Source organism: Cryptococcus neoformans, chromosome 13, assembly GCF_000149385.1.
Source record: "Cryptococcus neoformans var. neoformans B-3501A chromosome 13, whole genome shotgun sequence".
NCBI lineage: Eukaryota > Fungi > Basidiomycota > Tremellomycetes > Tremellales > Cryptococcaceae > Cryptococcus > Cryptococcus deneoformans.
Genome location: NC_009189.1, coordinates 262,915 through 282,164, shown reverse-complemented (window position 1 = coordinate 282,164; position 19,250 = coordinate 262,915). Strand labels below are relative to the sequence as shown.

The 19,250-nt window shown below is 45.5% G+C and overlaps 8 protein-coding genes across 8 annotated transcripts; 5 read left to right on the top strand and 3 right to left on the bottom strand.

The window, feature by feature from the left end:
* Nucleotides 1-643: 643 nt before the first annotated feature.
* On the top strand, nt 644-1,834 carry CNBM0760 (hypothetical protein; the record flags this gene model as incomplete). Its single annotated transcript, XM_767063.1, has 4 exons — nt 644-889; nt 961-1,170; nt 1,222-1,653; nt 1,706-1,834. The coding sequence occupies 4 exons, from the start codon at nt 644-646 to the stop codon at nt 1,832-1,834; spliced, it is 1,017 nt and encodes a 338-aa protein (XP_772156.1).
* Nucleotides 1,835-3,399: 1,565 nt separating this feature from the next.
* Nucleotides 3,400-4,932, bottom strand: CNBM0750 (hypothetical protein; the record flags this gene model as incomplete). Its single annotated transcript, XM_767062.1, has 9 exons — nt 3,400-3,523; nt 3,577-3,685; nt 3,747-3,943; nt 3,993-4,013; nt 4,068-4,168; nt 4,223-4,375; nt 4,426-4,602; nt 4,657-4,749; nt 4,807-4,932. The coding sequence occupies 9 exons, from the start codon at nt 4,930-4,932 to the stop codon at nt 3,400-3,402; spliced, it is 1,101 nt and encodes a 366-aa protein (XP_772155.1).
* Nucleotides 4,933-5,237: 305 nt separating this feature from the next.
* On the top strand, nt 5,238-6,962 carry CNBM0740 (hypothetical protein; the record flags this gene model as incomplete). Its single annotated transcript, XM_767061.1, has 7 exons — nt 5,238-5,492; nt 5,549-5,659; nt 5,711-6,290; nt 6,347-6,453; nt 6,510-6,621; nt 6,674-6,756; nt 6,810-6,962. 7 exons carry the CDS (start codon nt 5,238-5,240, stop codon nt 6,960-6,962), a joined length of 1,401 nt encoding a protein of 466 aa, XP_772154.1.
* Nucleotides 6,963-8,785: 1,823 nt separating this feature from the next.
* On the top strand, nt 8,786-9,501 carry CNBM0730 (hypothetical protein; the record flags this gene model as incomplete). The annotated part of the gene is made up of 5 exons (XM_767060.1): nt 8,786-8,823; nt 8,892-8,937; nt 9,020-9,085; nt 9,186-9,295; nt 9,354-9,501. 5 exons carry the CDS (start codon nt 8,786-8,788, stop codon nt 9,499-9,501), a joined length of 408 nt encoding a protein of 135 aa, XP_772153.1.
* A 664-nt stretch (nt 9,502-10,165) lies between these two features.
* On the top strand, nt 10,166-11,319 carry CNBM0720 (hypothetical protein; the record flags this gene model as incomplete). Its single annotated transcript, XM_767059.1, has 7 exons — nt 10,166-10,171; nt 10,258-10,527; nt 10,576-10,658; nt 10,720-10,915; nt 10,976-10,994; nt 11,052-11,186; nt 11,234-11,319. 7 exons carry the CDS (start codon nt 10,166-10,168, stop codon nt 11,317-11,319), a joined length of 795 nt encoding a protein of 264 aa, XP_772152.1.
* A 1,411-nt stretch (nt 11,320-12,730) lies between these two features.
* CNBM0710 (hypothetical protein) lies at nt 12,731-13,901 on the top strand (the record flags this gene model as incomplete). The annotated part of the gene is made up of 6 exons (XM_767058.1): nt 12,731-12,827; nt 12,896-13,021; nt 13,081-13,102; nt 13,153-13,424; nt 13,478-13,773; nt 13,824-13,901. 6 exons carry the CDS (start codon nt 12,731-12,733, stop codon nt 13,899-13,901), a joined length of 891 nt encoding a protein of 296 aa, XP_772151.1.
* Nucleotides 13,902-14,036: 135 nt separating this feature from the next.
* Nucleotides 14,037-14,884, bottom strand: CNBM0700 (hypothetical protein; the record flags this gene model as incomplete). Its single annotated transcript, XM_767057.1, has 3 exons — nt 14,037-14,126; nt 14,175-14,474; nt 14,543-14,884. The coding sequence occupies 3 exons, from the start codon at nt 14,882-14,884 to the stop codon at nt 14,037-14,039; spliced, it is 732 nt and encodes a 243-aa protein (XP_772150.1).
* A 768-nt stretch (nt 14,885-15,652) lies between these two features.
* On the bottom strand, nt 15,653-17,888 carry CNBM0690 (hypothetical protein; the record flags this gene model as incomplete). Its single annotated transcript, XM_767056.1, has 10 exons — nt 15,653-15,834; nt 15,884-15,950; nt 16,004-16,142; nt 16,191-16,607; nt 16,661-16,896; nt 16,943-17,047; nt 17,103-17,361; nt 17,420-17,504; nt 17,558-17,647; nt 17,741-17,888. The coding sequence occupies 10 exons, from the start codon at nt 17,886-17,888 to the stop codon at nt 15,653-15,655; spliced, it is 1,728 nt and encodes a 575-aa protein (XP_772149.1).
* Nucleotides 17,889-19,250: the final 1,362 nt, after the last annotated feature.

Here is a 19,250-nt window from a genome sequence, read left to right as displayed (position 1 = left end):
GGCACTTCCTTAAGGCCGCGCTCCTCATTTCCTACACAGAAGTCCGTTAAGGAACTGATGTATTGATAGGACAAGGCACCTACAAAGCCAGCCTCCTGATTTTCGCCAAGGTTTTAAGCTCCACCTCGCCTTACTGAAAAATTTCTAATGCTTCGGAATCGACACTCTTGATCTCGTTTAATTTGTCGTCAGATGGATGGTGGAACGTCCATTCTCATTAACAAAACCACCCAAAAACTGAACAGAGTTCCCAAAATTAACTTGGTGCAATTGAATTATTTACCCGAAACCCCGCGAAGTCTTTCGTGGGTCATCACTTGTATATATATAATTATATATATATCTTCATTCCGTCTTGTGCCAGACAACCACGCACGCAGTGACCATCATGGAGACAGTTATTTAGTAGTCCCCTTGTCGCCGTCGTGCCCCGTTTTTGCGCGCGGCGGCGGTGACCGCCAACAATACCGTCGTCGGTCCATCATGACTATCTTCAGTATTTAACTGAAATAGATTACTAAAATTGAATAATGACGACTGTCTACACGAGCTCGGAATCCTCAGAAACTGTATCAACTCTTCTTTGTTTCCTACTTCCGAATCACCCACTTCAACTACGCTGCCTTACTACAAGCCATAAAGGATGAGGCCTGTATCGTCGCTCTCTTACAGGTCTGCCCAGCGCTTCCCTGTGGTCAGCTGCATTAGGACTTACGCTTCTAATTCCAAACCTGCCGTCCCTTCTGCTTCAACTGCATCAGGAGGCCCACAAGCACCCTTAGAATACTGCTCTTCCCTTGTTAAAAAGATGGATCCTGAGGCTTGGCTGTGCTCTTATTTTTGGCCAAGGAGAGAAAAAGCATGGTGGCTCGCCTGGCGAGCTTTCAATGTGAGCTATCGATTCTCCTCCTGCTGGACGCTTTACGAGAGAAGGTTTTGAACTAACCGAAGAATTCTTAGCTGGAGCTGCACTCCATAAGCGCTAATGTTAGCCAGCCTGCATTAGCATCCATTAGATTTCAATTCTGGCGAGACGCCCTCAAGGGTATCTTTGCCGCAAATCCTCAGAACCAAATCGTTCCTCAACATCCTGTGGCCGTGTTATTAGCCGACATGAAGAAACATAGACCTGTGCAGAAATACTACCTCAACCAGTTGATTGATGTCAGGGTAAGCCTTCAAATTATTACGGTCCGTAACTTCGTTAAATCAAGCATGCAGGCAAAAGCTCTTTCTCTTCCGCCAGCAGCAGTTTCTCTCGAATCTCATCTATCAATCAACTCCCCTCTTTCAACTTCTCTTTTGTTGGGCCCTCTGCCGATCCTTCTTCCTCCAACCCATGCTTCATCAGCCCATATCTCACACACTCTTTCTCACGTTTCTACCCTCTTGGCTGTTGTGTCGCTCCTTCGCAATCTCCCTATTTTGATTTCTCAAAAGAAGCAAATCAGCATCCCTGCTGATATCTGCGAGAAGTACGGGATTGTTGAGGAGGAACTGTTCAGAAGAGGAGCGGAAGCTAAAGGGTTCAGGGATGCTTGCTGGGAGATTGGTACTCGAGGGATGGATGAATTAATCACTGCGAGAAGAGACTTGAAGGAGACTGGTGGCAAGGTCGTACCGAGCAGCGTTATGCCTATATTTCTTTCAGCGGTGCGTACTTGAACACTCAAGACACTGTCCATAGCTAATGGTAATCATCCAGGTAGCGCCGGAAAATTACCTCAAGCGTCTCGAAAAGTACGACTTTGACGTATTCCATCCCGATATTCAAAAGCATGACTGGCAACTCGCACCCAAGATCTGGTACAGATATCAAACAGGAAAGCTTTAAACTTACTTCCGACCTGCGGACAAACCTCTCAATTCATTCCATAAGTATATGCATCGCATTTTGTTTCCGATGATGCTACACTATGAGGGTGATCACTTGGCTTTTATCATTTCAACATCTCCGTCACCCCATGAATTGAGGAGAAGGTCTTTGAATGCCTGCATTCATCATCTGCCAACATTGAAGACCGCTGGTTGGGAAGGGATAATGATAAAGGAACAACGTGATCGATTGTTAGCATTGATAATGGGAACATAAGCAGCTTGATCCCATCAGCACATCGTCAGTTGAAACGTCTCCTTGTATTATACCATCCAGGACTCTCAGATCCTTTTTTCCCTTGTTATGGCGCCCCGCTCCGGCCAATGTACAATCTCCATCTCTCCCATTTCACGATCTTCGGCAAGGCTATTCGGATGTCTTCAATTTGTTTTGAGCTGGATTGAGGGTGTGTCGGACAAACCTTGGGGCCACTACGTTGAAACGGCTTGAATTGCATGGGTCTGCGTGCACGGTATGAAAAATTTTGATCAATGAGATCAAAAGACGCACCAGCTGTTTAATGGTCTTGGCGAAATAATCTGGATTGGCCCTTGATTCAATTTCTAGTAACATCTCTCCCTGATACGATTGATATCCCGGATCAGAAGGATCAGGAAGAACGACTGGGTATTTTGGGCTTTTGAGTTTGCCTGGTTAATCAGAATAAAATTGCTATTAAACATGATATTATAATGGTTGAAGAGTAGTATTCTCGTAGGAAGTAGAATACAAATAAAGATCATGCCACTGCGCTTTTTGAAGAACACAGCTACAAATTCTGAGTCTGCTTCTGGTAGATCAACAGCGTACGAGAACTACATAATTTGACTGGTTCGCGAAAATGCCAGCAGCTAGATATTTGCCGAGTCGGAGAGATAAAGAAGCCAATCTGTTCTACACGTATCCTTGGGATGAATTGAACAAGAAAATCATCGCATTGTCGGATTTCAAATGATAGTCATATTTTATAATTAGTACAATTAAGGTAATGTGAGGCCGCTTATCTTCTACGGTACACTTTGTGATCATTTGGGATTGCACGACAGTATACCAATGACGATAGTGATAAAAGCACATCGACGATGCAAGAGGATGGTGGAGCTTTTATGCTAAGCACTGAATTTCCGGCATAGTAATTTATAGTTTTATTGACCACTCTTGATTCCTCCACACTCCGGACGTCAGCCGCATTAGCTTCTCGGACCAGACCGGATTGAAGTGAGATCGTTAACAGATTAGAAATGGAAAGCTTTGTAACAAAATTGAGCTTGACGAAAGGGATGAAACTAGGGTACACAGGCTATACGAATTTGGTAACCAAATATGACAATCCCTTCATCACTCGGCGAACGACAGGATGGGTCACGAAAAACCGTACTCATGCTTCACGAATAACCTGAATTAGAAGAAAGCACCAATTAATACTAGACAGATGCTTCCTGCTTACAGTCTAATTCCTCTCTCCTCCATGCCCAGAATGCTGGTCTCTGCCACTTTACACGGCTTTGTTCATTTCAACACTTTTAATTCCTCTTGGGCTTCTTGTTGACTTCTTCAGGCTTGACAGGGTGCAACATAACTTTGTTAATGTTTTGTCCCGCAGGTGGGACACCGCTGTGGCCCTTGGACCAATCATATGACATGGCACTTGAAGTCATTGGTTAGTGATCAAATGAGGCAACAGCCCGAGCATGACCCACTACGCGATGATTTCTTGGGTTCGGTTAAAGGAAGTAGACACGATGGGAGTACCAAATCTTGGTGGTCGTACATCTGTGTCTCCGTTGTTCAAATCCTTGCAGGAGAAAGCTAGTTGGTTCATCAGCTCCATGTCCACACACTACGGCACAGAAGACTCCGAAGTGCTCACTCTTAAGCTTTGTTCGAGAGATACCGTCCCAGAATGTCAAACTACCGTCGCTGCCACCAGAGCAGAAAGTTCCCTGCACCTTGTGGAAAGTGAGAGAGTTGATAGCGAAAACATTCTGGGAGCCGCTGACGGCGGGAGTTCGCGGCATGCTACCAGTAGGGATGTCGTATCGATGACATTTGAAAGAGAAATTTCGCCTGTGGTTATCATTAGTTTGTCGCAGTGCGTTATCCACTATCAACTTACTTATCATCCTCTCCAGGGTATCTTTACATACAAGGAGATCAGCTTTTCTCCTGAATATACAACAAAATCACTCACTGGATAGCTACTCGTCCCTCAATACTTCCAACAGCGAATGCGTCTCCAGTAGGAAAACAGCTGACAACTCGTGTTTGCCATTTCAACGGTGACTCGATACTCTGAACCTTAAAATTAGCTCTTTCGATCAGTTGTATATCAATATGCGGACAAACCTTGAAGATGGTGGTAGGGCTTGAAAGATTGATGACATGCAGTTGACGGTCACCGGTAGCACAGACCAACAGTTGTTGAGCAACGCTCATCGAATAGGCCCTATCAGAGAGGTCGATAGTTGCAATAGGGTTGGGTGATCTCAAGTCCCAGTACTGAGATAGGTCACCAATATGCTTAAGAACGGAGAACCTGTGTCTCTCACCTTGAGTTTCTTATCCCAACCCGCTGTAATCAAAACCTGTCCACTTCCCGGCACTTCGGCAAATTCAACACACTTTATGGGTGCATCATGTTGAGCTACTTGTTGTGCTTGCTGTGTTTGGACGTTGTACATTTGAGCAGCGTTGTCGCATCCGGAGGAGAAGACATATTGGCCGTCCTGATCAAAGACATCAGTTAGGCCTATAATTGGGTTGTATAGGAAGCAACATACTGCCGACCAAGTTAAATCAAGCACAGGAGCCTGATGAGAGTACATCGCCTTCCCTTGGTTCTGCCCTTGCGAGTTTACGTCGTATAACCGCACCTAAAGTTCAGACAATATTAATAAGAGCAGAATGGATTGACCGGCTGCTCAACCCACATTGTTGTCCCAACTCGCAACAGCAAGTATGTCGGCGGTGGGAGAGAATTCGATTCTAGAGATTGAGTCTGTAGGAGGGTTGGCGAGTTCAATATCCTTGACGCCGGTTCGGAAGGTAGAGAGCATGGTTGAGGATGTGCGCGGGGCGTAGTGCTTAACGAGTGTGGAGAAGTATAAGGGGTTATGGAAATGGCCAGTTACCCTGTGGGGCCGTGGCTATGGCTGGAAATAGGTATAAATTGAAGATGAGAATAGCAGTTAAGACGAAAAGCAGCAGATAGCTCGGACAGTTCATACGAACGAGAAAGAAACAACTTATTGAAGTCCAAAGACAACCGTGGGAAATTTTACATCCACCCGATCGTCATTATGAAACACAACGAAATTTCTGATACATTTCACACTTTTGTTCGCATCCACACGTCTCCATAATGGCTTCCCTTACCGAGCTCTTCCAATTTCTCGACTCTCCTAACCCCTCAGCTAGGCATCTCGCTCTCCAAAACCTTGTAGGCCACACTCCCAAGAACTCGACCAACCGAAACATCTTCATCCCTTCCTCTTTTGCTGGCACCACTACTAGCGGCAACGGACTGGTGCCCAACAAAAGGAAAGATGGGTCAGATGAGGACGAAATCAAAATAAAGGCTTTGAAGGACTTGACATACTTGTGCATGGACCAAGCGGTAGGCTTTATTCATTTTGCTGGAAGCTTTCAACCTTTTTAACATGTATTGGTCAGCCCATCGCACACGATGCCCTTTCCGCTTTGATCAACCTTTCGGATAATCCTGTTGTGGCCCGACACATTTCCGACAAGGAATTTCTTGTCTGGCTTGTATCGTATACTGCCGTGAGTGGAAAGCTGTAAAAGCTACTCAGCAAGATGCTTATTGTTCTCTAGAACACCACCTCCCCTCTTTCTCCCCTTACTTCCATGTTGCTGTCCAACATCACTTCCCACCCTTCTTTGATCTCCAATCTTGCCAATCTCACAATCCCTATAATCCCTCTCCCCAAATCTAAACACTATCCACCGTATTTCCTTCCTGCTTCTGGATCAGCATCATCGACTATCCACCCTGATTTCCGTGACCCTACAATCGGTCTTGTCAATGCCGAGGCCGGTCAAGAACCTGAGAGGGAGATCGAAGCGATCCGAGCATTGGTACAGGCTTTTGAGGATGGTGCTTCTGATGGTGTAAAGGAGGGTACCGGTAAACGTAAGGGTGACTGTAACTTTTTGGCTTCAGTCTTTGCCAACATCTCAATGGCCCCTGCAACCAGACAACTTCTTCTCATTCCTCGTCCTCCCTTTCCGCAACCTGCCGATGCTACACCTTCAGAAGGCGATGAGCCCCTGTTATCAAAAATTGTTGTTTACACAGGTCACCCTGATACTATCAGGCGAGGTGGTGCCCTGGGATGTATCAAGAACTGTGCTATGGACCGGGCCAGTATGGGTTGGTTGTTGGCTAGTGAAGGTGAGGGATAATTTGTCTTTGAACCGAATATAGTACATACTAAGTCATCAACTTAGAGGACCGAGTTAGATTGCCCTCAGACCCTACGCGAATGATCAAGGGCGTTGATGTTTTGCCTTGGGTTTTGGCTCCTCTCATGGGTCCTGAAGAATATGACATTGATGTACGTCTTCGGCAATGATGCTCATGAAATTGTTTAGCTGATATTTCCGCCATCAGGAAATGGACAAGCTCCCCCCTACTCTGCAGTTCCTTCCTCCCGAGAAGGAACGTGAGAGGGACCCAGTGCTCCGTATGATGTGTGTCGAAATTCTGCTTTTGCTTGCTACTAGTAAGTGATCTCATCACCTCTTTTGATAGTAGTCACTAAGCGTATCATTAAGCTTTCACTGGCCGAGAAGCCCTTCGAAACCGAGGTGCCTACTACGTCGTTCGAGAGCACCACAAGGTTGAGACAGATCAACAGGTAAGCGGGAAAACTCTCATCCATACGGCATTCACGAACTGACAATGTGGTAGATCAAGGACTCTATTGAGCGATTTGTTGGTCTCTTACAACGTGACGAAAGTAGAGATACCAAGGAAGATCATATAGAAGAGCTTGTCAGGGGTGCAGTCAAGCAAGAAGGAGAGGAAGAAGAAATGGGAGAATTGGATGTCGTTGAGGTCTAAAGCGTTCCATTTTGATCGTTAGATATATTGACTAGCTTCCTTGCGATTATAACCATTCAAGGATATCCATGACGTGAAAAGATCAAAAATGTATAGAGGAGCTTATACATAGCGACAGACAGAAGGGAGGCTGTTTCAAGGCAATGTATATGGTTGGGTTCAGGTACCCAGCAATACAAGTAACTTCGGCGATCGTCTGCGACAGCGTACATGGCCTGATACTTGTCGATTGTGAATGGTTGTTTGTTCATGCGCTAGTATTTGTTGGCGGTAGGCGTGCTGCTTGCTCCTTGACCATGTGCATGGTGATATGGACTATATGTTCTGAAACGGCAGGATCTTTTGTTGGCTACTATCTTGTCTACGCACGACGACACGTTGGACTGTCTTTATTGCTCACCATTAAGTTCTAAACTAGACTTTGTCTATCTCTACAGCTGACGGAAATTTGTTCGTTAATTTGGTTTAGCCTCAGCGAAATTTATCTGCCCTATCGATCATTATTTTCCACAGTATACTCCGTCGCCTTGTCAGCATCCGATTCGAAATGATAAAAAAGGCAGAAAAGACGGCACACGACAGACAGAGACATGGACAACATTATTATAAGGTCCGGTGCAAGGGTAGCGAAGAAACAAAATACTGTGATTCGAGAGGGACTCGCTGGTGATACCGAATTAACGCGTTTTGATCTTTTTATGCATGATGCCAGGAACCTTCAGATCTTGCTCGACGCTGCGGCCTACGTATCACCACGCTGTTTGCCATCTTCATCACCCCTCATGCCCCCATCTGACAAAGAATGAAAACTACCCAGCGATGATGACAGCTTCCTAGAAAGTCCTACAATTGACACAGGAAGTCTACGGCCAATCCACAATTGTCTTGCTTATCTATTGAGACCCACAAGACGACACACGAAATTACTGGGAAGACCCCAAGATCTGTTATTTGTCTCCTCTCCAGAGCCCACTACAAAGCCCTACTGTCTTCACTTTTCTGGAGATTACACCTGTAATTTGCCTGCTCCTTCATGATCAGTTTAATCCCCAAGTCTACAAGAGCTACGGCGGGCGTACCAGATCCCTTCTAGCAGGATCGCGTACAGGCATGGATGCCAAGGCAAGCGATTTTTTTTTCACATAGCTGGGGTCTGCTGTTAATGCCCCGATAGCATCAACGGAATGGAAGCTGCCCATCTGTTATCAGCCTAATGATCAGCCGGTTTACAGCCTCTCAGACCTGAATCTGCTCGCTCTTGGTTACATTCGCTTGCTCCATATGCCTAGAATGCTAAGACTCTTGGCTATCTTTGCATCTTTCATCTTCATTTTTTGTCGCCATAACATTTATTTTCGCCATACCACAGGTCAGTCAACCGGAAGTCGTCGATAACTGGTATTTTGAACCAGGGACACTTTACGTTGAGAAGGTTGGCGGAAATAAGAAATCGTCGGGCGTGAATGCAGCTTTTAAATATATATGAAAATGTTCGTAGATAGGTTAACTAAAGTTGGTAGAACCAAAATGTGTCATTTATTAATACGTGAAGAAAATATCAGGACAGGATGACGGAGGAAGCCGCTCATAGACCGGGTATGACATCATCTGCTGACTGGGCAGTGACCGGTAGAGAACCCTGTGATCACGCTTGTGGCCCATCGTCAGAGCCAGAACGGAGTCGATTTCAACTATAAAAAGCCCTTCCGATACACATCCCCCTTTCTTTCTCCTTCATCCACTCACTCTATTACAACCCATTCAATTTATCTCTACCCTAATCAAACACTTCTACAACAACCAAACCATACACATCCCTCACAATGTCTAGCGTTGCTGTTGCTGTTGTTTACAAGCCCAAGTAAGTTCCCTTTAGCACTCATTCCATCAGGTTCCACGATGGTTGACGGCTTGTGTCCCTTTCTCAAGCGAGTATGCCGATGAATACATGGTCTTCGTTGACGATGTTGCCGACGTGAGTCTCGTTTCTTCTCCACATTGTCACTATGGATGACACTCCATCCGCTGATGTTCTCATGCTGACGACCTTGTCGTAGTACGAGCGATGGAAGGATGGTGCCAAGGACATCGCTCTTTCCCGATTTATTGGTCAATTCTCGATTGTGAGTATCTTTTCTAATACTGTTGCTTCACAGGTCACATGACTTGATGAGGCTACGAAGGAGTTTTTAAAACTGTGACTGACTTATGTGGTGTCTATAGTACAAGTCTGCTACTTCTGGACACACTGGCTCCCTTGGGGAGATCTCTAAACAAGAAATCGAGAACGTTTTCTTCGGTGACGAGAAGAACGTGAAGGACAAGTCTGTTGAGTGAGTTAATCGCATCCACTATGTATCTGGGCAATATAGCTGACTTGGAGGCTTCCAGGGCTGCCATCATGATTATACTTCAAAATGGCAAGATGCACAAGAGTGACTTCAGACATAGCTACAAGCTCAACTTGAACCCTTCCCGAGGAGCCGGCGATACCCGTGCCACTGGTGCCTCAGGTGCTGCTATGGGCTTCCCTCGATAAGCAGGAGCCTGTTGGTGGTTGGGGAAGTATGTAAAGTGAGAAGAAAGAAGCAATCAACCAATCAGTTAATAGATATTTAAATACCCATAACTAAAGCTGGCCAATATTAGCATGTAACGCATAAATAGCATCATTTGGCTGGTAAGAGCGTTAATCATCAGATTACTATACTGTATTGGTGGATGATGAAAGACCGCCTTTACGTGTTTGACAACTCTCAAACCATTTCGTTACCGGCACCCTCATCGACTTGTGGTCAAAGTGCTTGGTGTGATGATTCTACAGGGAGTGCTATCTCCCAGATTCTACTACTGGAATATGAAATATATAGGGGTCAAGAACAGTAAAAAAAAAGGATGTGGCTAGAGACAGAGATTACTTCAAATAGCTTAATTATGCTGCTGACCGTCTTGGAAATGTTGTGCTTGCGTGAGACCAACAGCCAATCTCCTCCACCTTCCACTTGGCGCGCTTTCTGTTCGTCATCAGTTGTCTACGTCATAAAAAGCATGAAATCGCCGTTCGGCAGGGCACCCTGGCCACCCACTCAGTCCTGTTCAAAAAGGTTCATCACCATCAATTGTGCTTCACCTCTTTAGATCGAACAACCACTTCACCAAAGGCCCTCCGAAGTACAGATCACGCTGCAAATACAGAACCTCCCATGTCTGTACGTCGTTTCCGCCGAAGCCCGTCGGTCTTGTTTAGATACTGTTGTCAGCAAGCGATTCTGACGCTAATATGTAAGCTTTTCAGCCCCAATCAGTCCTCGTAGTTGGAGCCTCTCGTGGTCTTGGTCTGGCCCTTGTCAAGCATTACTCCTCAGTCATAAACCCCTGCAACGTCTTCGCTACTGTCCGTGGATCCGCCCCTTCTGACACTTTTCCCAAGGGCGTGAGGGTCATTGAAAGTGTAGATTGCTCCAAAGAGGATTGTGGCCAGAAGGTGGTGGATGGGCTGCAAGGGGCCAGCGTCGATCTTGTTGCCTATGTTGCTGGTGTCCTGAAACCAGAGGCAGGTCGATGCGTCTTTGAATCTGCTTCAACACTTTACTGACCGTTGATTTTATTACAGTCGATCGAGAATCTTAGCTGGAAAGACGAAATCTTGATGTATTCTGTCTGCTCCATTGCACCTGTGTTTGTCGTCAAATCACTGTAAGTGCATTGCGAGTTGGTGTGAATAATCACCATCGGGCTAATTTTGTCAATTACATAGCCTTTTTGCCTCTTCTCTATCGCCCAGCGCCAAGATCCTCTTTTTAACTTCTGAGGCCGGATCTGTAACTCTACGAACGGAGTCAGAGGGAGGTGGAGCATTTGGTCACCATGGCAGTAAGGCTGCTGCCAACATGGTGGGACATCTCTTGAGCTACGACCTCAAGGAGAGAGGCATCCCTATTGCTATGATCCATGTAAGTTCATCCAGCATGACTCTGTTTAGGAGGCGACATACTGATCACCAGATTGTCTAGCCCGGTTTCTTGAAGACGGGTAAGTTTATACTATTTGAATCTCTAGGTTTGGGAAACCAAGTTGATAAGAACGCAGATATGACCAAGAACGCTGGCATGGAAGAGTTCTACGACAAGATGGGAGCCATCACCCCTGAGGAAGCTGCCAAGCCTTTGGCTGATTTTGTTGACAAACTCGATTTGAGTATGAGTGGAAAGTTTTGGGCTCCACGTGAGTTTCTACCCAGCTAACGGAGGAAGGGCGCTAAATTTTAGTAGTTGGTGCGAAAGGCATTGGAAATGCCGAAGAGGTCCTTGGGAAGGAGGTGCTTGACAAGCCTGGACCTTTGGAGATTCCTTGGTGAACGGCAGATCCGACGTCGGGCTTATAAGAAGTTGTTCACAGTTGTATACATGTAAACATATATGTGAATATGGGACGATCTCCGACGTTTTCTACAAGATATACATGACCAAAAGTCCCTTGTACATTACATGATTGATTATTTTTGATGTGGCGAGAAAGCGTGAGCTAGGGTGCGGCAGGAGAACTGCAAGAGATCAGGACTGGATGGAGTCGGAGGAGCCAGGATAGTGGTTTTCCAACTGTTTCTATATCTTTGTCTATCGTCTCTGCACGACATAAGTACATATCCCACAGATTACGTTTCAAATGACAACCCACAAGATCAGTATGCTCTTCACCCGAGAAACATTTTGCTTCCAGATTTTGCCCTTTGCTTCAATCTCGCAAATCTCTCAGGGATCATCACTTTGAATACCTCAGAAACGGTGGTGGTGGGGTCCCATTCACCACCAAGCATCATATCGGCAAAACCGACAGGGAGCGCAATGAAAGATGTGAGCCATGCCATGTCCGTCGTCCATTAATCCATATACATTGAAGTCTGCAATAATGGACTGATCTGGTTCTTGGGGAAGCGGGCCACAACAGAGCTCGGACTGGACATCTGTGTCCAAAAATCAGTGTATGTTTCCCCATAGCCAGACAAAAATATGATATCTTTCGGGCCATATCCTGGCAACGAGCTTGTACTTCTGATGCATTTACTCCATTGGCGATCGCATCATCGAGAGCATGTTGTTCAAACTCCTTAAATTCTTCAGTCATGCACAAGCTGTAGTAAAAGACCAGTGTTTATCGTCATCGGTGTCGTCGCAGGAGATGGTCGGGAAAGAATACTTGTTTAATTGTCTCTCTGCTTGAGATTTCACAGCGGTCGACTGTGTCACGGTGCTTGCATCCGCCGGCTTTGATTCGTCCAACTTGGTTTTGGTCGACTGTGCTGAAGAATTTTGATCGTTGTCGTCTGCCATCTTAGCGCCTCTGATACGGTGAAATAGTTATGACTAGTTGATATGGGCGGCCACAAAAGGCATTGAGAAACCTTCATAGATTTTTCATTCCAATCACAACAGGCCTTCGACCTCAAGAAAGGATCGCCCTCGCGGTAAGACGGAAAGCTAAGACTCGTTGAAGGCGCCCGTTCTGGTTGATCTATTAGTTTGCTGACCGCCCTGGATGGATCTTTAATAGGATGATACAAGTGCTGGCAATTCGATTATTTATTACGAAAGCGATCACTGAGCTAATATAAAATGAAGTAGTCATAATAATAATTGGAACGAGGTTTTGCGCTCACCAACCGATATTGGGCCAGGCGCCGCTTATCGATTTTCCCGCTGGTTGTTCGTGACTTTGCCTTTTGTTATTCCTCCTATTCTCACTGTATCATTCAGCCTTTTTTCGTGGCCATGATGAACTTCACTACCGGGGCCAACGCTTCAGAACTTCTCTCTCTCGATCGCATCAGGTCACAGCTTATTCGGCTCGAAGACACAATCATTTTCTGTCAGTAGTGCTTTGTCTCTCGTGACACGCAGCAGATATCAACAACACTGACTCTTTTTGGCTCTCAGTGCTTATTGAACGAGCTCAATTCGCGTACAACAAGAAAATCTACGAGGCCGGAGCATTCAAGGATGAAATTGATTTTGAAGGAAGCTGGCTTGAATGGTTCTTGTACGAGACAGAGACTTTCCATGGTAGGTTTAGGACTTCGTTGAAGGCATTCAAAGACAGCTGACGGTTAGTCTCTTTTTAGCAAAGGCCCGACGCTTTACAAGGCATATGATCTCAATCTTCGATGTTTACTCTAGCTGACCTTACTGGATAGCCCCGATGAACATCCTTTCACCCCACTGGACAGGCTTCCGCAGCCCATCCTCAAACCTCAAAAATTTCCTACTCTCTTGTATGAACCCGCTGCTACTCACCCTTCTGTAAATGTCAATTCTAGGATCCTTCGGTTCTATGTGGAGCACATCGTCCCCGGTATCACCGGTGCTGGAAAGGGGAAGACTGAATCCGAAGATGATGGTAACTACGGCAGTTCAGCTACTCGAGATGTTGAGGTATTGCAGGCTTTGAGTCGAAGGATACACTTCGGTAAGTGAAAACTGACATTGGTTTAGAGACTGTACTGATTTGACTACGGCCAGGTATGTTTGTTTCTGAGAGCAAATTCCTCACCGCACCCCACGACTTCATCCCTCATATCCTCGCCTCCCCTCCAAATACCGAAGCTTTAGCGGGTCTCATTACCAAGCCTGCTGTGGAAGCAAAGTTGCTTGTCCGATTGGCTAATAAAGCAAGGGTTTATGGGTGTGAGATGGATGTGGACGGTCGATTAATTGAGGTTCCTGACGAGGAGATGGGTGCCAGAGGGAAGATTGATCTCGCCTCGGTGGTGGGCATGTACAAGGATTGGGTCATTCCTCTTACCAAGGATGTCGAAGTGAGTTTTCTTTGAGATTTCACAGATGGTATAGACTTGACATTACAAAGGTGGACTATCTTATTCATCGTTTGGACGGCGTCCCTCAGTCTCAAATTGATGTTTGGATGAAGGGCAAAAGCCAGTAGATTATATACAGGTGGAATATCATAATAGGCAGGGGATGTAGTTTAACTTCTAAATTCTGTTTCTATAATCTGTTTCCTTAAACAACAGTAACGTTGTAGCAGGGGTCCGTGAACCAGGCTTGGAGAATAGGAAGCCTATTTATCTGGATGTTCGACGCCTTGCGGAGGATGGATGTACTTGGTGTACTGTTCCCATCCTGATTTAGTGCCCCACATGGCCCGCAACTAGAATGAATCAGCAACAATACTTGTAAAGCCTTCAGAGTTACCCACCTTATCCTCATCAATGAATTGGTGCTGGTCTGGATTCCAACCCGGCACAACAACCTCGCTGATTAAACACCCTATTCTCTCTTTCAAGTCGTTATCCTCGCGCCCCCCGAGTAATAACATGTCCTCTTCGGGAATCTCGCTAGCTTTCCAACAACCTCCCGGTACGAAAAGCTGAGTGACCTCTCCGAGAGAAGAATTGGGTCCCATGATCACACGACGAACTGTTGGCTCGTCACCATTCTTCTGAGGTGGTTGTATGAGAGTGTAAAGTGCTCGCCCAGCGTGATGGAGGTGGAAAGTCTGAAGTCATTACTTGTTAAAATAATACTTCATGCAGATCGATCCACTAGTAAGACGCTCGTACGTACAGAGTGTAAATTCATGTGCATTGCAGATCGGTATGAGTCAGGGGTAAGAAGATAGTAGATTAAAGTCGCATCTAGTCTTTTATCTTCTCCCACTCGCTCATCTCCTGGTGGACCGTAGAGCAATTCTGCTCCTGGACCAGATGCATATTGTACCCTCCCTCCCAAAGCGTCTGGTTGTGATATATGGGCATTTTGAGGTGCGGGTGACTTTGGGCTGTCTGATTCGAGGGCAACATTCTGAGCAAAGAAACCACCTTCGAAGTGCTTCCCAAGGGAATGAGTCGCAATGAGTTCTGAGTTGGGTACTGGATAGGGATAGTTGGGCCGCGGTGTCACTGGCATGACTGAAGCGTCTTCAAAGAGAGATACACAACAATATTTAAGGGAAAACTGTGGAGTTTAACACAAATGCGAATTCAAAAAGTGTAAATAGCTCTTCAAGGACTCCGAAAATGCATTTTATTTTGTTACCTCTGTTGACTCCAAGAACCGTCCTTTTGGGCTGATCAGATCACCTTTGACCAACAAGATCGATCACCTTCGAGCTTGTCGAATCACTGTGTTGAGAAAGGGTCATCATCATGCTATCCATCATCAAGCCAATGTACACAATCTGCATTGCCACAGCACACGCAACGCTCCATTTTGACGCGACATCACTTCCAGCATGCGCACTCATCTCATCCGTTGTAGCTTTAAGGGTGGGTTAGTCCCAACCACGAGAACTCCCCCAGCTATCGGGATTATATCCCTCCCGAGGGATGGGTAGTCGTTGCTACAATAATAAAGGAGCAAAAACAGCGACCAACGACAAAGAGAAGCTGAATCTGCATCACCTGATAAGAGAATTTTGGCAATCATTCGCCGACACTTCGTCATCCGTCATGTATGCCCCTGATTATGGTGCCGCAGAAGGTTCTGGTTATCGTTAACGTTACTTTTTCTATAGGTAAGATGTGACCAAATGAAACTCAAAAAGTGTGTAATTTTAAAGTACATGATATGCTTGCGTAAAAGCAGCCTAATATTACTGAACTACAAAGGATAGAGCAATCGAAACTCTTTTAACATTTTCCTAAATATTTCCCTCACAACCAGTTACGATTTCTATTAAAACAAGATACTGATAATTTTTTGGTACTTGGTCTCCGCCTTAAACCTTTCCGCATCCAATGCTTCAAGCTCATCCAATTCCCTTCGTCCACTGTGGAAGTCGATCTCGGCCAAAGGAACTACCCTGGTCTTCTTAACAAGTTTCCATCCAATCCAGCAGACAGCGAAGATGGGCAGCGCTTGATTTTGTCAGCTCATTCGAATTTTAAGGAAACAAAAAATATTTACTAATATAGGCAGCAACAAAGGAAGAGGCATCCCAGTTGCCCTTCAAGAAGACAGTGAAACCGTTGAACTAAGGGAAGTTCAATGACCATCGCCAAATTTCACGTTGACCTGTGCACTTACAAGAATGATGAGAGTGAAGAAGATAAAGCCATACCAAGAAAGCCAAGGCTGGAAAGGAGCGCGGTATGGGAAATCGTCTCGACTGAGACCCTGCTTCTTCAAACCATAGTAGAATCGAAGATACGAAAGCAGAATAGCCCTATATCGATGTAAGCGTTCTTTCTGAGCATTATTTCAAATGACTTACCACCACGTGATGATACCTGTAATGGCAGACAAGTTGTACAACCAGTCAAATGCCTTCTCAGCCGTCTCACCGCCAGTGTTCATGTATGAAAGAAAACCAAAAAGACCTGTGATTACAACACACCAGATGGGAAGACCCCTTTTGGTGCATCGTCGAAAGAAACGAGGCATCTGGCGCTCGAGCGCGAGAGCATATAGGGTTCGAGAAGAAGCATAGAGATCTGAGTTACCAGCCGACCAAGCAGAAATAAGGAGCACAGCGTTGACAATGGAAGGAAGAGCTTTAATACCCGCGTTCTCAATAGCAATGACGAAAGGAGAAGCGGCAGCGGTGCCAGTTCCATTGAGGAGATTGGGCTCGGTGTACGGAACAAGGACCGAGATGATAAAAATGCCAAAGACGTAGAAGAAGAGCAAACTGATCATATCGTCGTTAATCTAACTATCTTTCTGACTAGAAAAGAAACATACCGGAAGAAAACACGCTTGATCGCTCGAGGGACCGTCTTCCTGGGGTTCTCGGCCTCACCCAAAGTGGTAGCAATGATTTCAGTACCGATGAAAGAGAAAGCAGCCTGTACAAAGACATTCCAGAAGGCGAGGAACTGACCCCATCGTCCGGGGATAACACCGTCACCATTATTAATTGTGATTTGCGCAAATGGTCCTGGGTTACGCCAGTATCGGAAACCAATAGCGTCATGGTTCTTGTGAAGACGTAAGCACTTGCTTTGCAAAGAAGTTTCCGCTTACGGGACCGCCACCACACATCAAAACGATTCCTAAGATAATGAGGCCCACGATGGTGATAACCTTGATGGAAGAGAACCAAAATTCTGCTTCACCATACGCTCTGGCCTGATTTTCGATCAGCGAATCCTCAGCATCTTGACAATCAATTCCTTATACGTACTCCCCAGAAGTTAATGAACCAAATCAGCACAAGGCATACGGTAATGTAAACGGCGACATTCGTTGTTGTATCCCAATATGAGATCACAATACTGGCAGCAACAACCTCAGTCGGAATGGTGATAGCGTAAGAATACCAGTAGTTGAAACCAAGCGCGAAACCAAGAGAAGGATCGACGAAACGTGACGCGTAATGAGTGAAGGCACCAGAAACCGGGTATAAAGCTGCCATTTCTCCAAGCGCCACCATCATCGCGTATCTGACGGTCAACAATCATATTAGCTACAAAACGACGAACAATTCGAGAGACAACTTACACCATAGACGCCATGAAGATATAACCAAGCCACACGCCCACAGGACCACCGCTGGCCAAAGCAGACCCAGAACCAACGAAGAGACCTGTATAATGTATAAGACAATGAAGTGCAGAAAAATACAGAGCCAAAACTCACCAGTACCAATCGCTCCACCAAGAGCGATCATGGCCATATGACGCTGCTTCAACTGACGATGAACAGTTCCTTCGCCAACATGGATGCCTTCTGTTCAACATAGAAAGCCTGTTATCAGCGACTTACAATTGTGACGATATCAAGCATACACTCCCTTCGTCCCCCGAAGAGCATGTAACTCACCGCCTTCATAACTGCCTTTTTCCGCATGTGCAGGGGTGACCACTGTGTCTACACCATCGCCACCTTTCTTTGGGTCGTATCCCGCGCTGACGACCTCTTGGGATGTTCTCCCCCTAATACTTCCTTCTTTTTCAATTGCGCTTGACATGTCGTTATTAGAAGAAGTGAGTGAATTGATACTGAAAGGAGCAAATATGGGGCAATTGTGGGAAACTGTAACTACTTGGCACTAGAGATGTAACCGTTCTGGGCTCCACTTATAGCCCTTATCGGTCAGAACGTGAGGGGCAGTTAGTTGTTTTCCGCGTTAAATCGTATTAAACTGAGTGATCGGAAGAGGCTGGCCACTGGAGACGACCGACTGGAGAGAGAAGTATTGAAAAAAAGGTAAGACAAGTATGCATCCGATGCCAGTTAAATATGGATGATGGACGTTGTACGGTTTATCTCTTGGAGCAGCGAAAAAAGAAGGCGATCTTGCTCCACTTGTAGATCAAACCCTCAACTTATTTAGCTGATTGGTTGAAAATCGCCCGCGGATAACTTTGTTCCTTGTGCAGCGTGCTTCCATCCAGTCTTTTCATTTTGTCCAATCAAGTGACCACAGTCGGAAAGACAAATCCAGTCTAAAATATAGTCTAAATAAACTACGTACACCAGGGACTTGTACCTAATCGTGCGTGTTCGGCTTGTGGAATGATCTTGTGCTCGTTCCTTGCGCGCATGCGGTAAACGGTGGTGCGGCGTCACATACGGCAGATCAAAATCAAAATGACGGATGGAGAGAGAGGCAGGAGAGGTGAGAGAAGAGGCAGATAACTAAACGGTGCTATCTATTGTGCCCTTGCTTATCACAGCAAGCAAAATGACTAATAAGGGCATCATCACAAGAGTTGGTGACTTACGATGGTTTTTTTTAGATATTTGGTTGGAGACCTTATCCTCAGCATGTCTGCGTGCGATTTTTTTCCAAATGCGGTATCAATCAATTATCTAATAACGTCATACATTGCATATTCCTTGTTTAGCCTGCTAGAGCCGCACGCGCTGGCTGTTTCTGCCATTCTCTGTCCACTTTTAGGTCTTGGTAGACGCGCTTTTTTATTTAAGTATATAGAACCTAATTCCCCATACAAAGCTTGAGAGTTGAAACCTCAACCGAATATTGTTTCATAATCCTCCAGCACTTGAAAATTGTTGCCGAACACTCCCTCAGAAGAATGTCTATAGTCTAATAATAATGTGACGGGCGTAATGCAGTATTGTCTGTAAATGATCCTTTGATCTCCCTCTGACTATCTGTAGCTAACTTTACTCTCTCGCTCCCGTTAGAATGTATTGAAACCTTTGCCGAAGAAACTGAAGCCTTCTTCCTCTCAAATAATGAAACTTTTCTCTGTCTAGCTTTTCGAAGAAACTTGAATTGACTAGTGATGACCCGAGAAAGGACTTACGCGTGGGGTTTCGGACAAATATTTCAGGTTCATGTTGATGTTAAGTTTGGGAATTA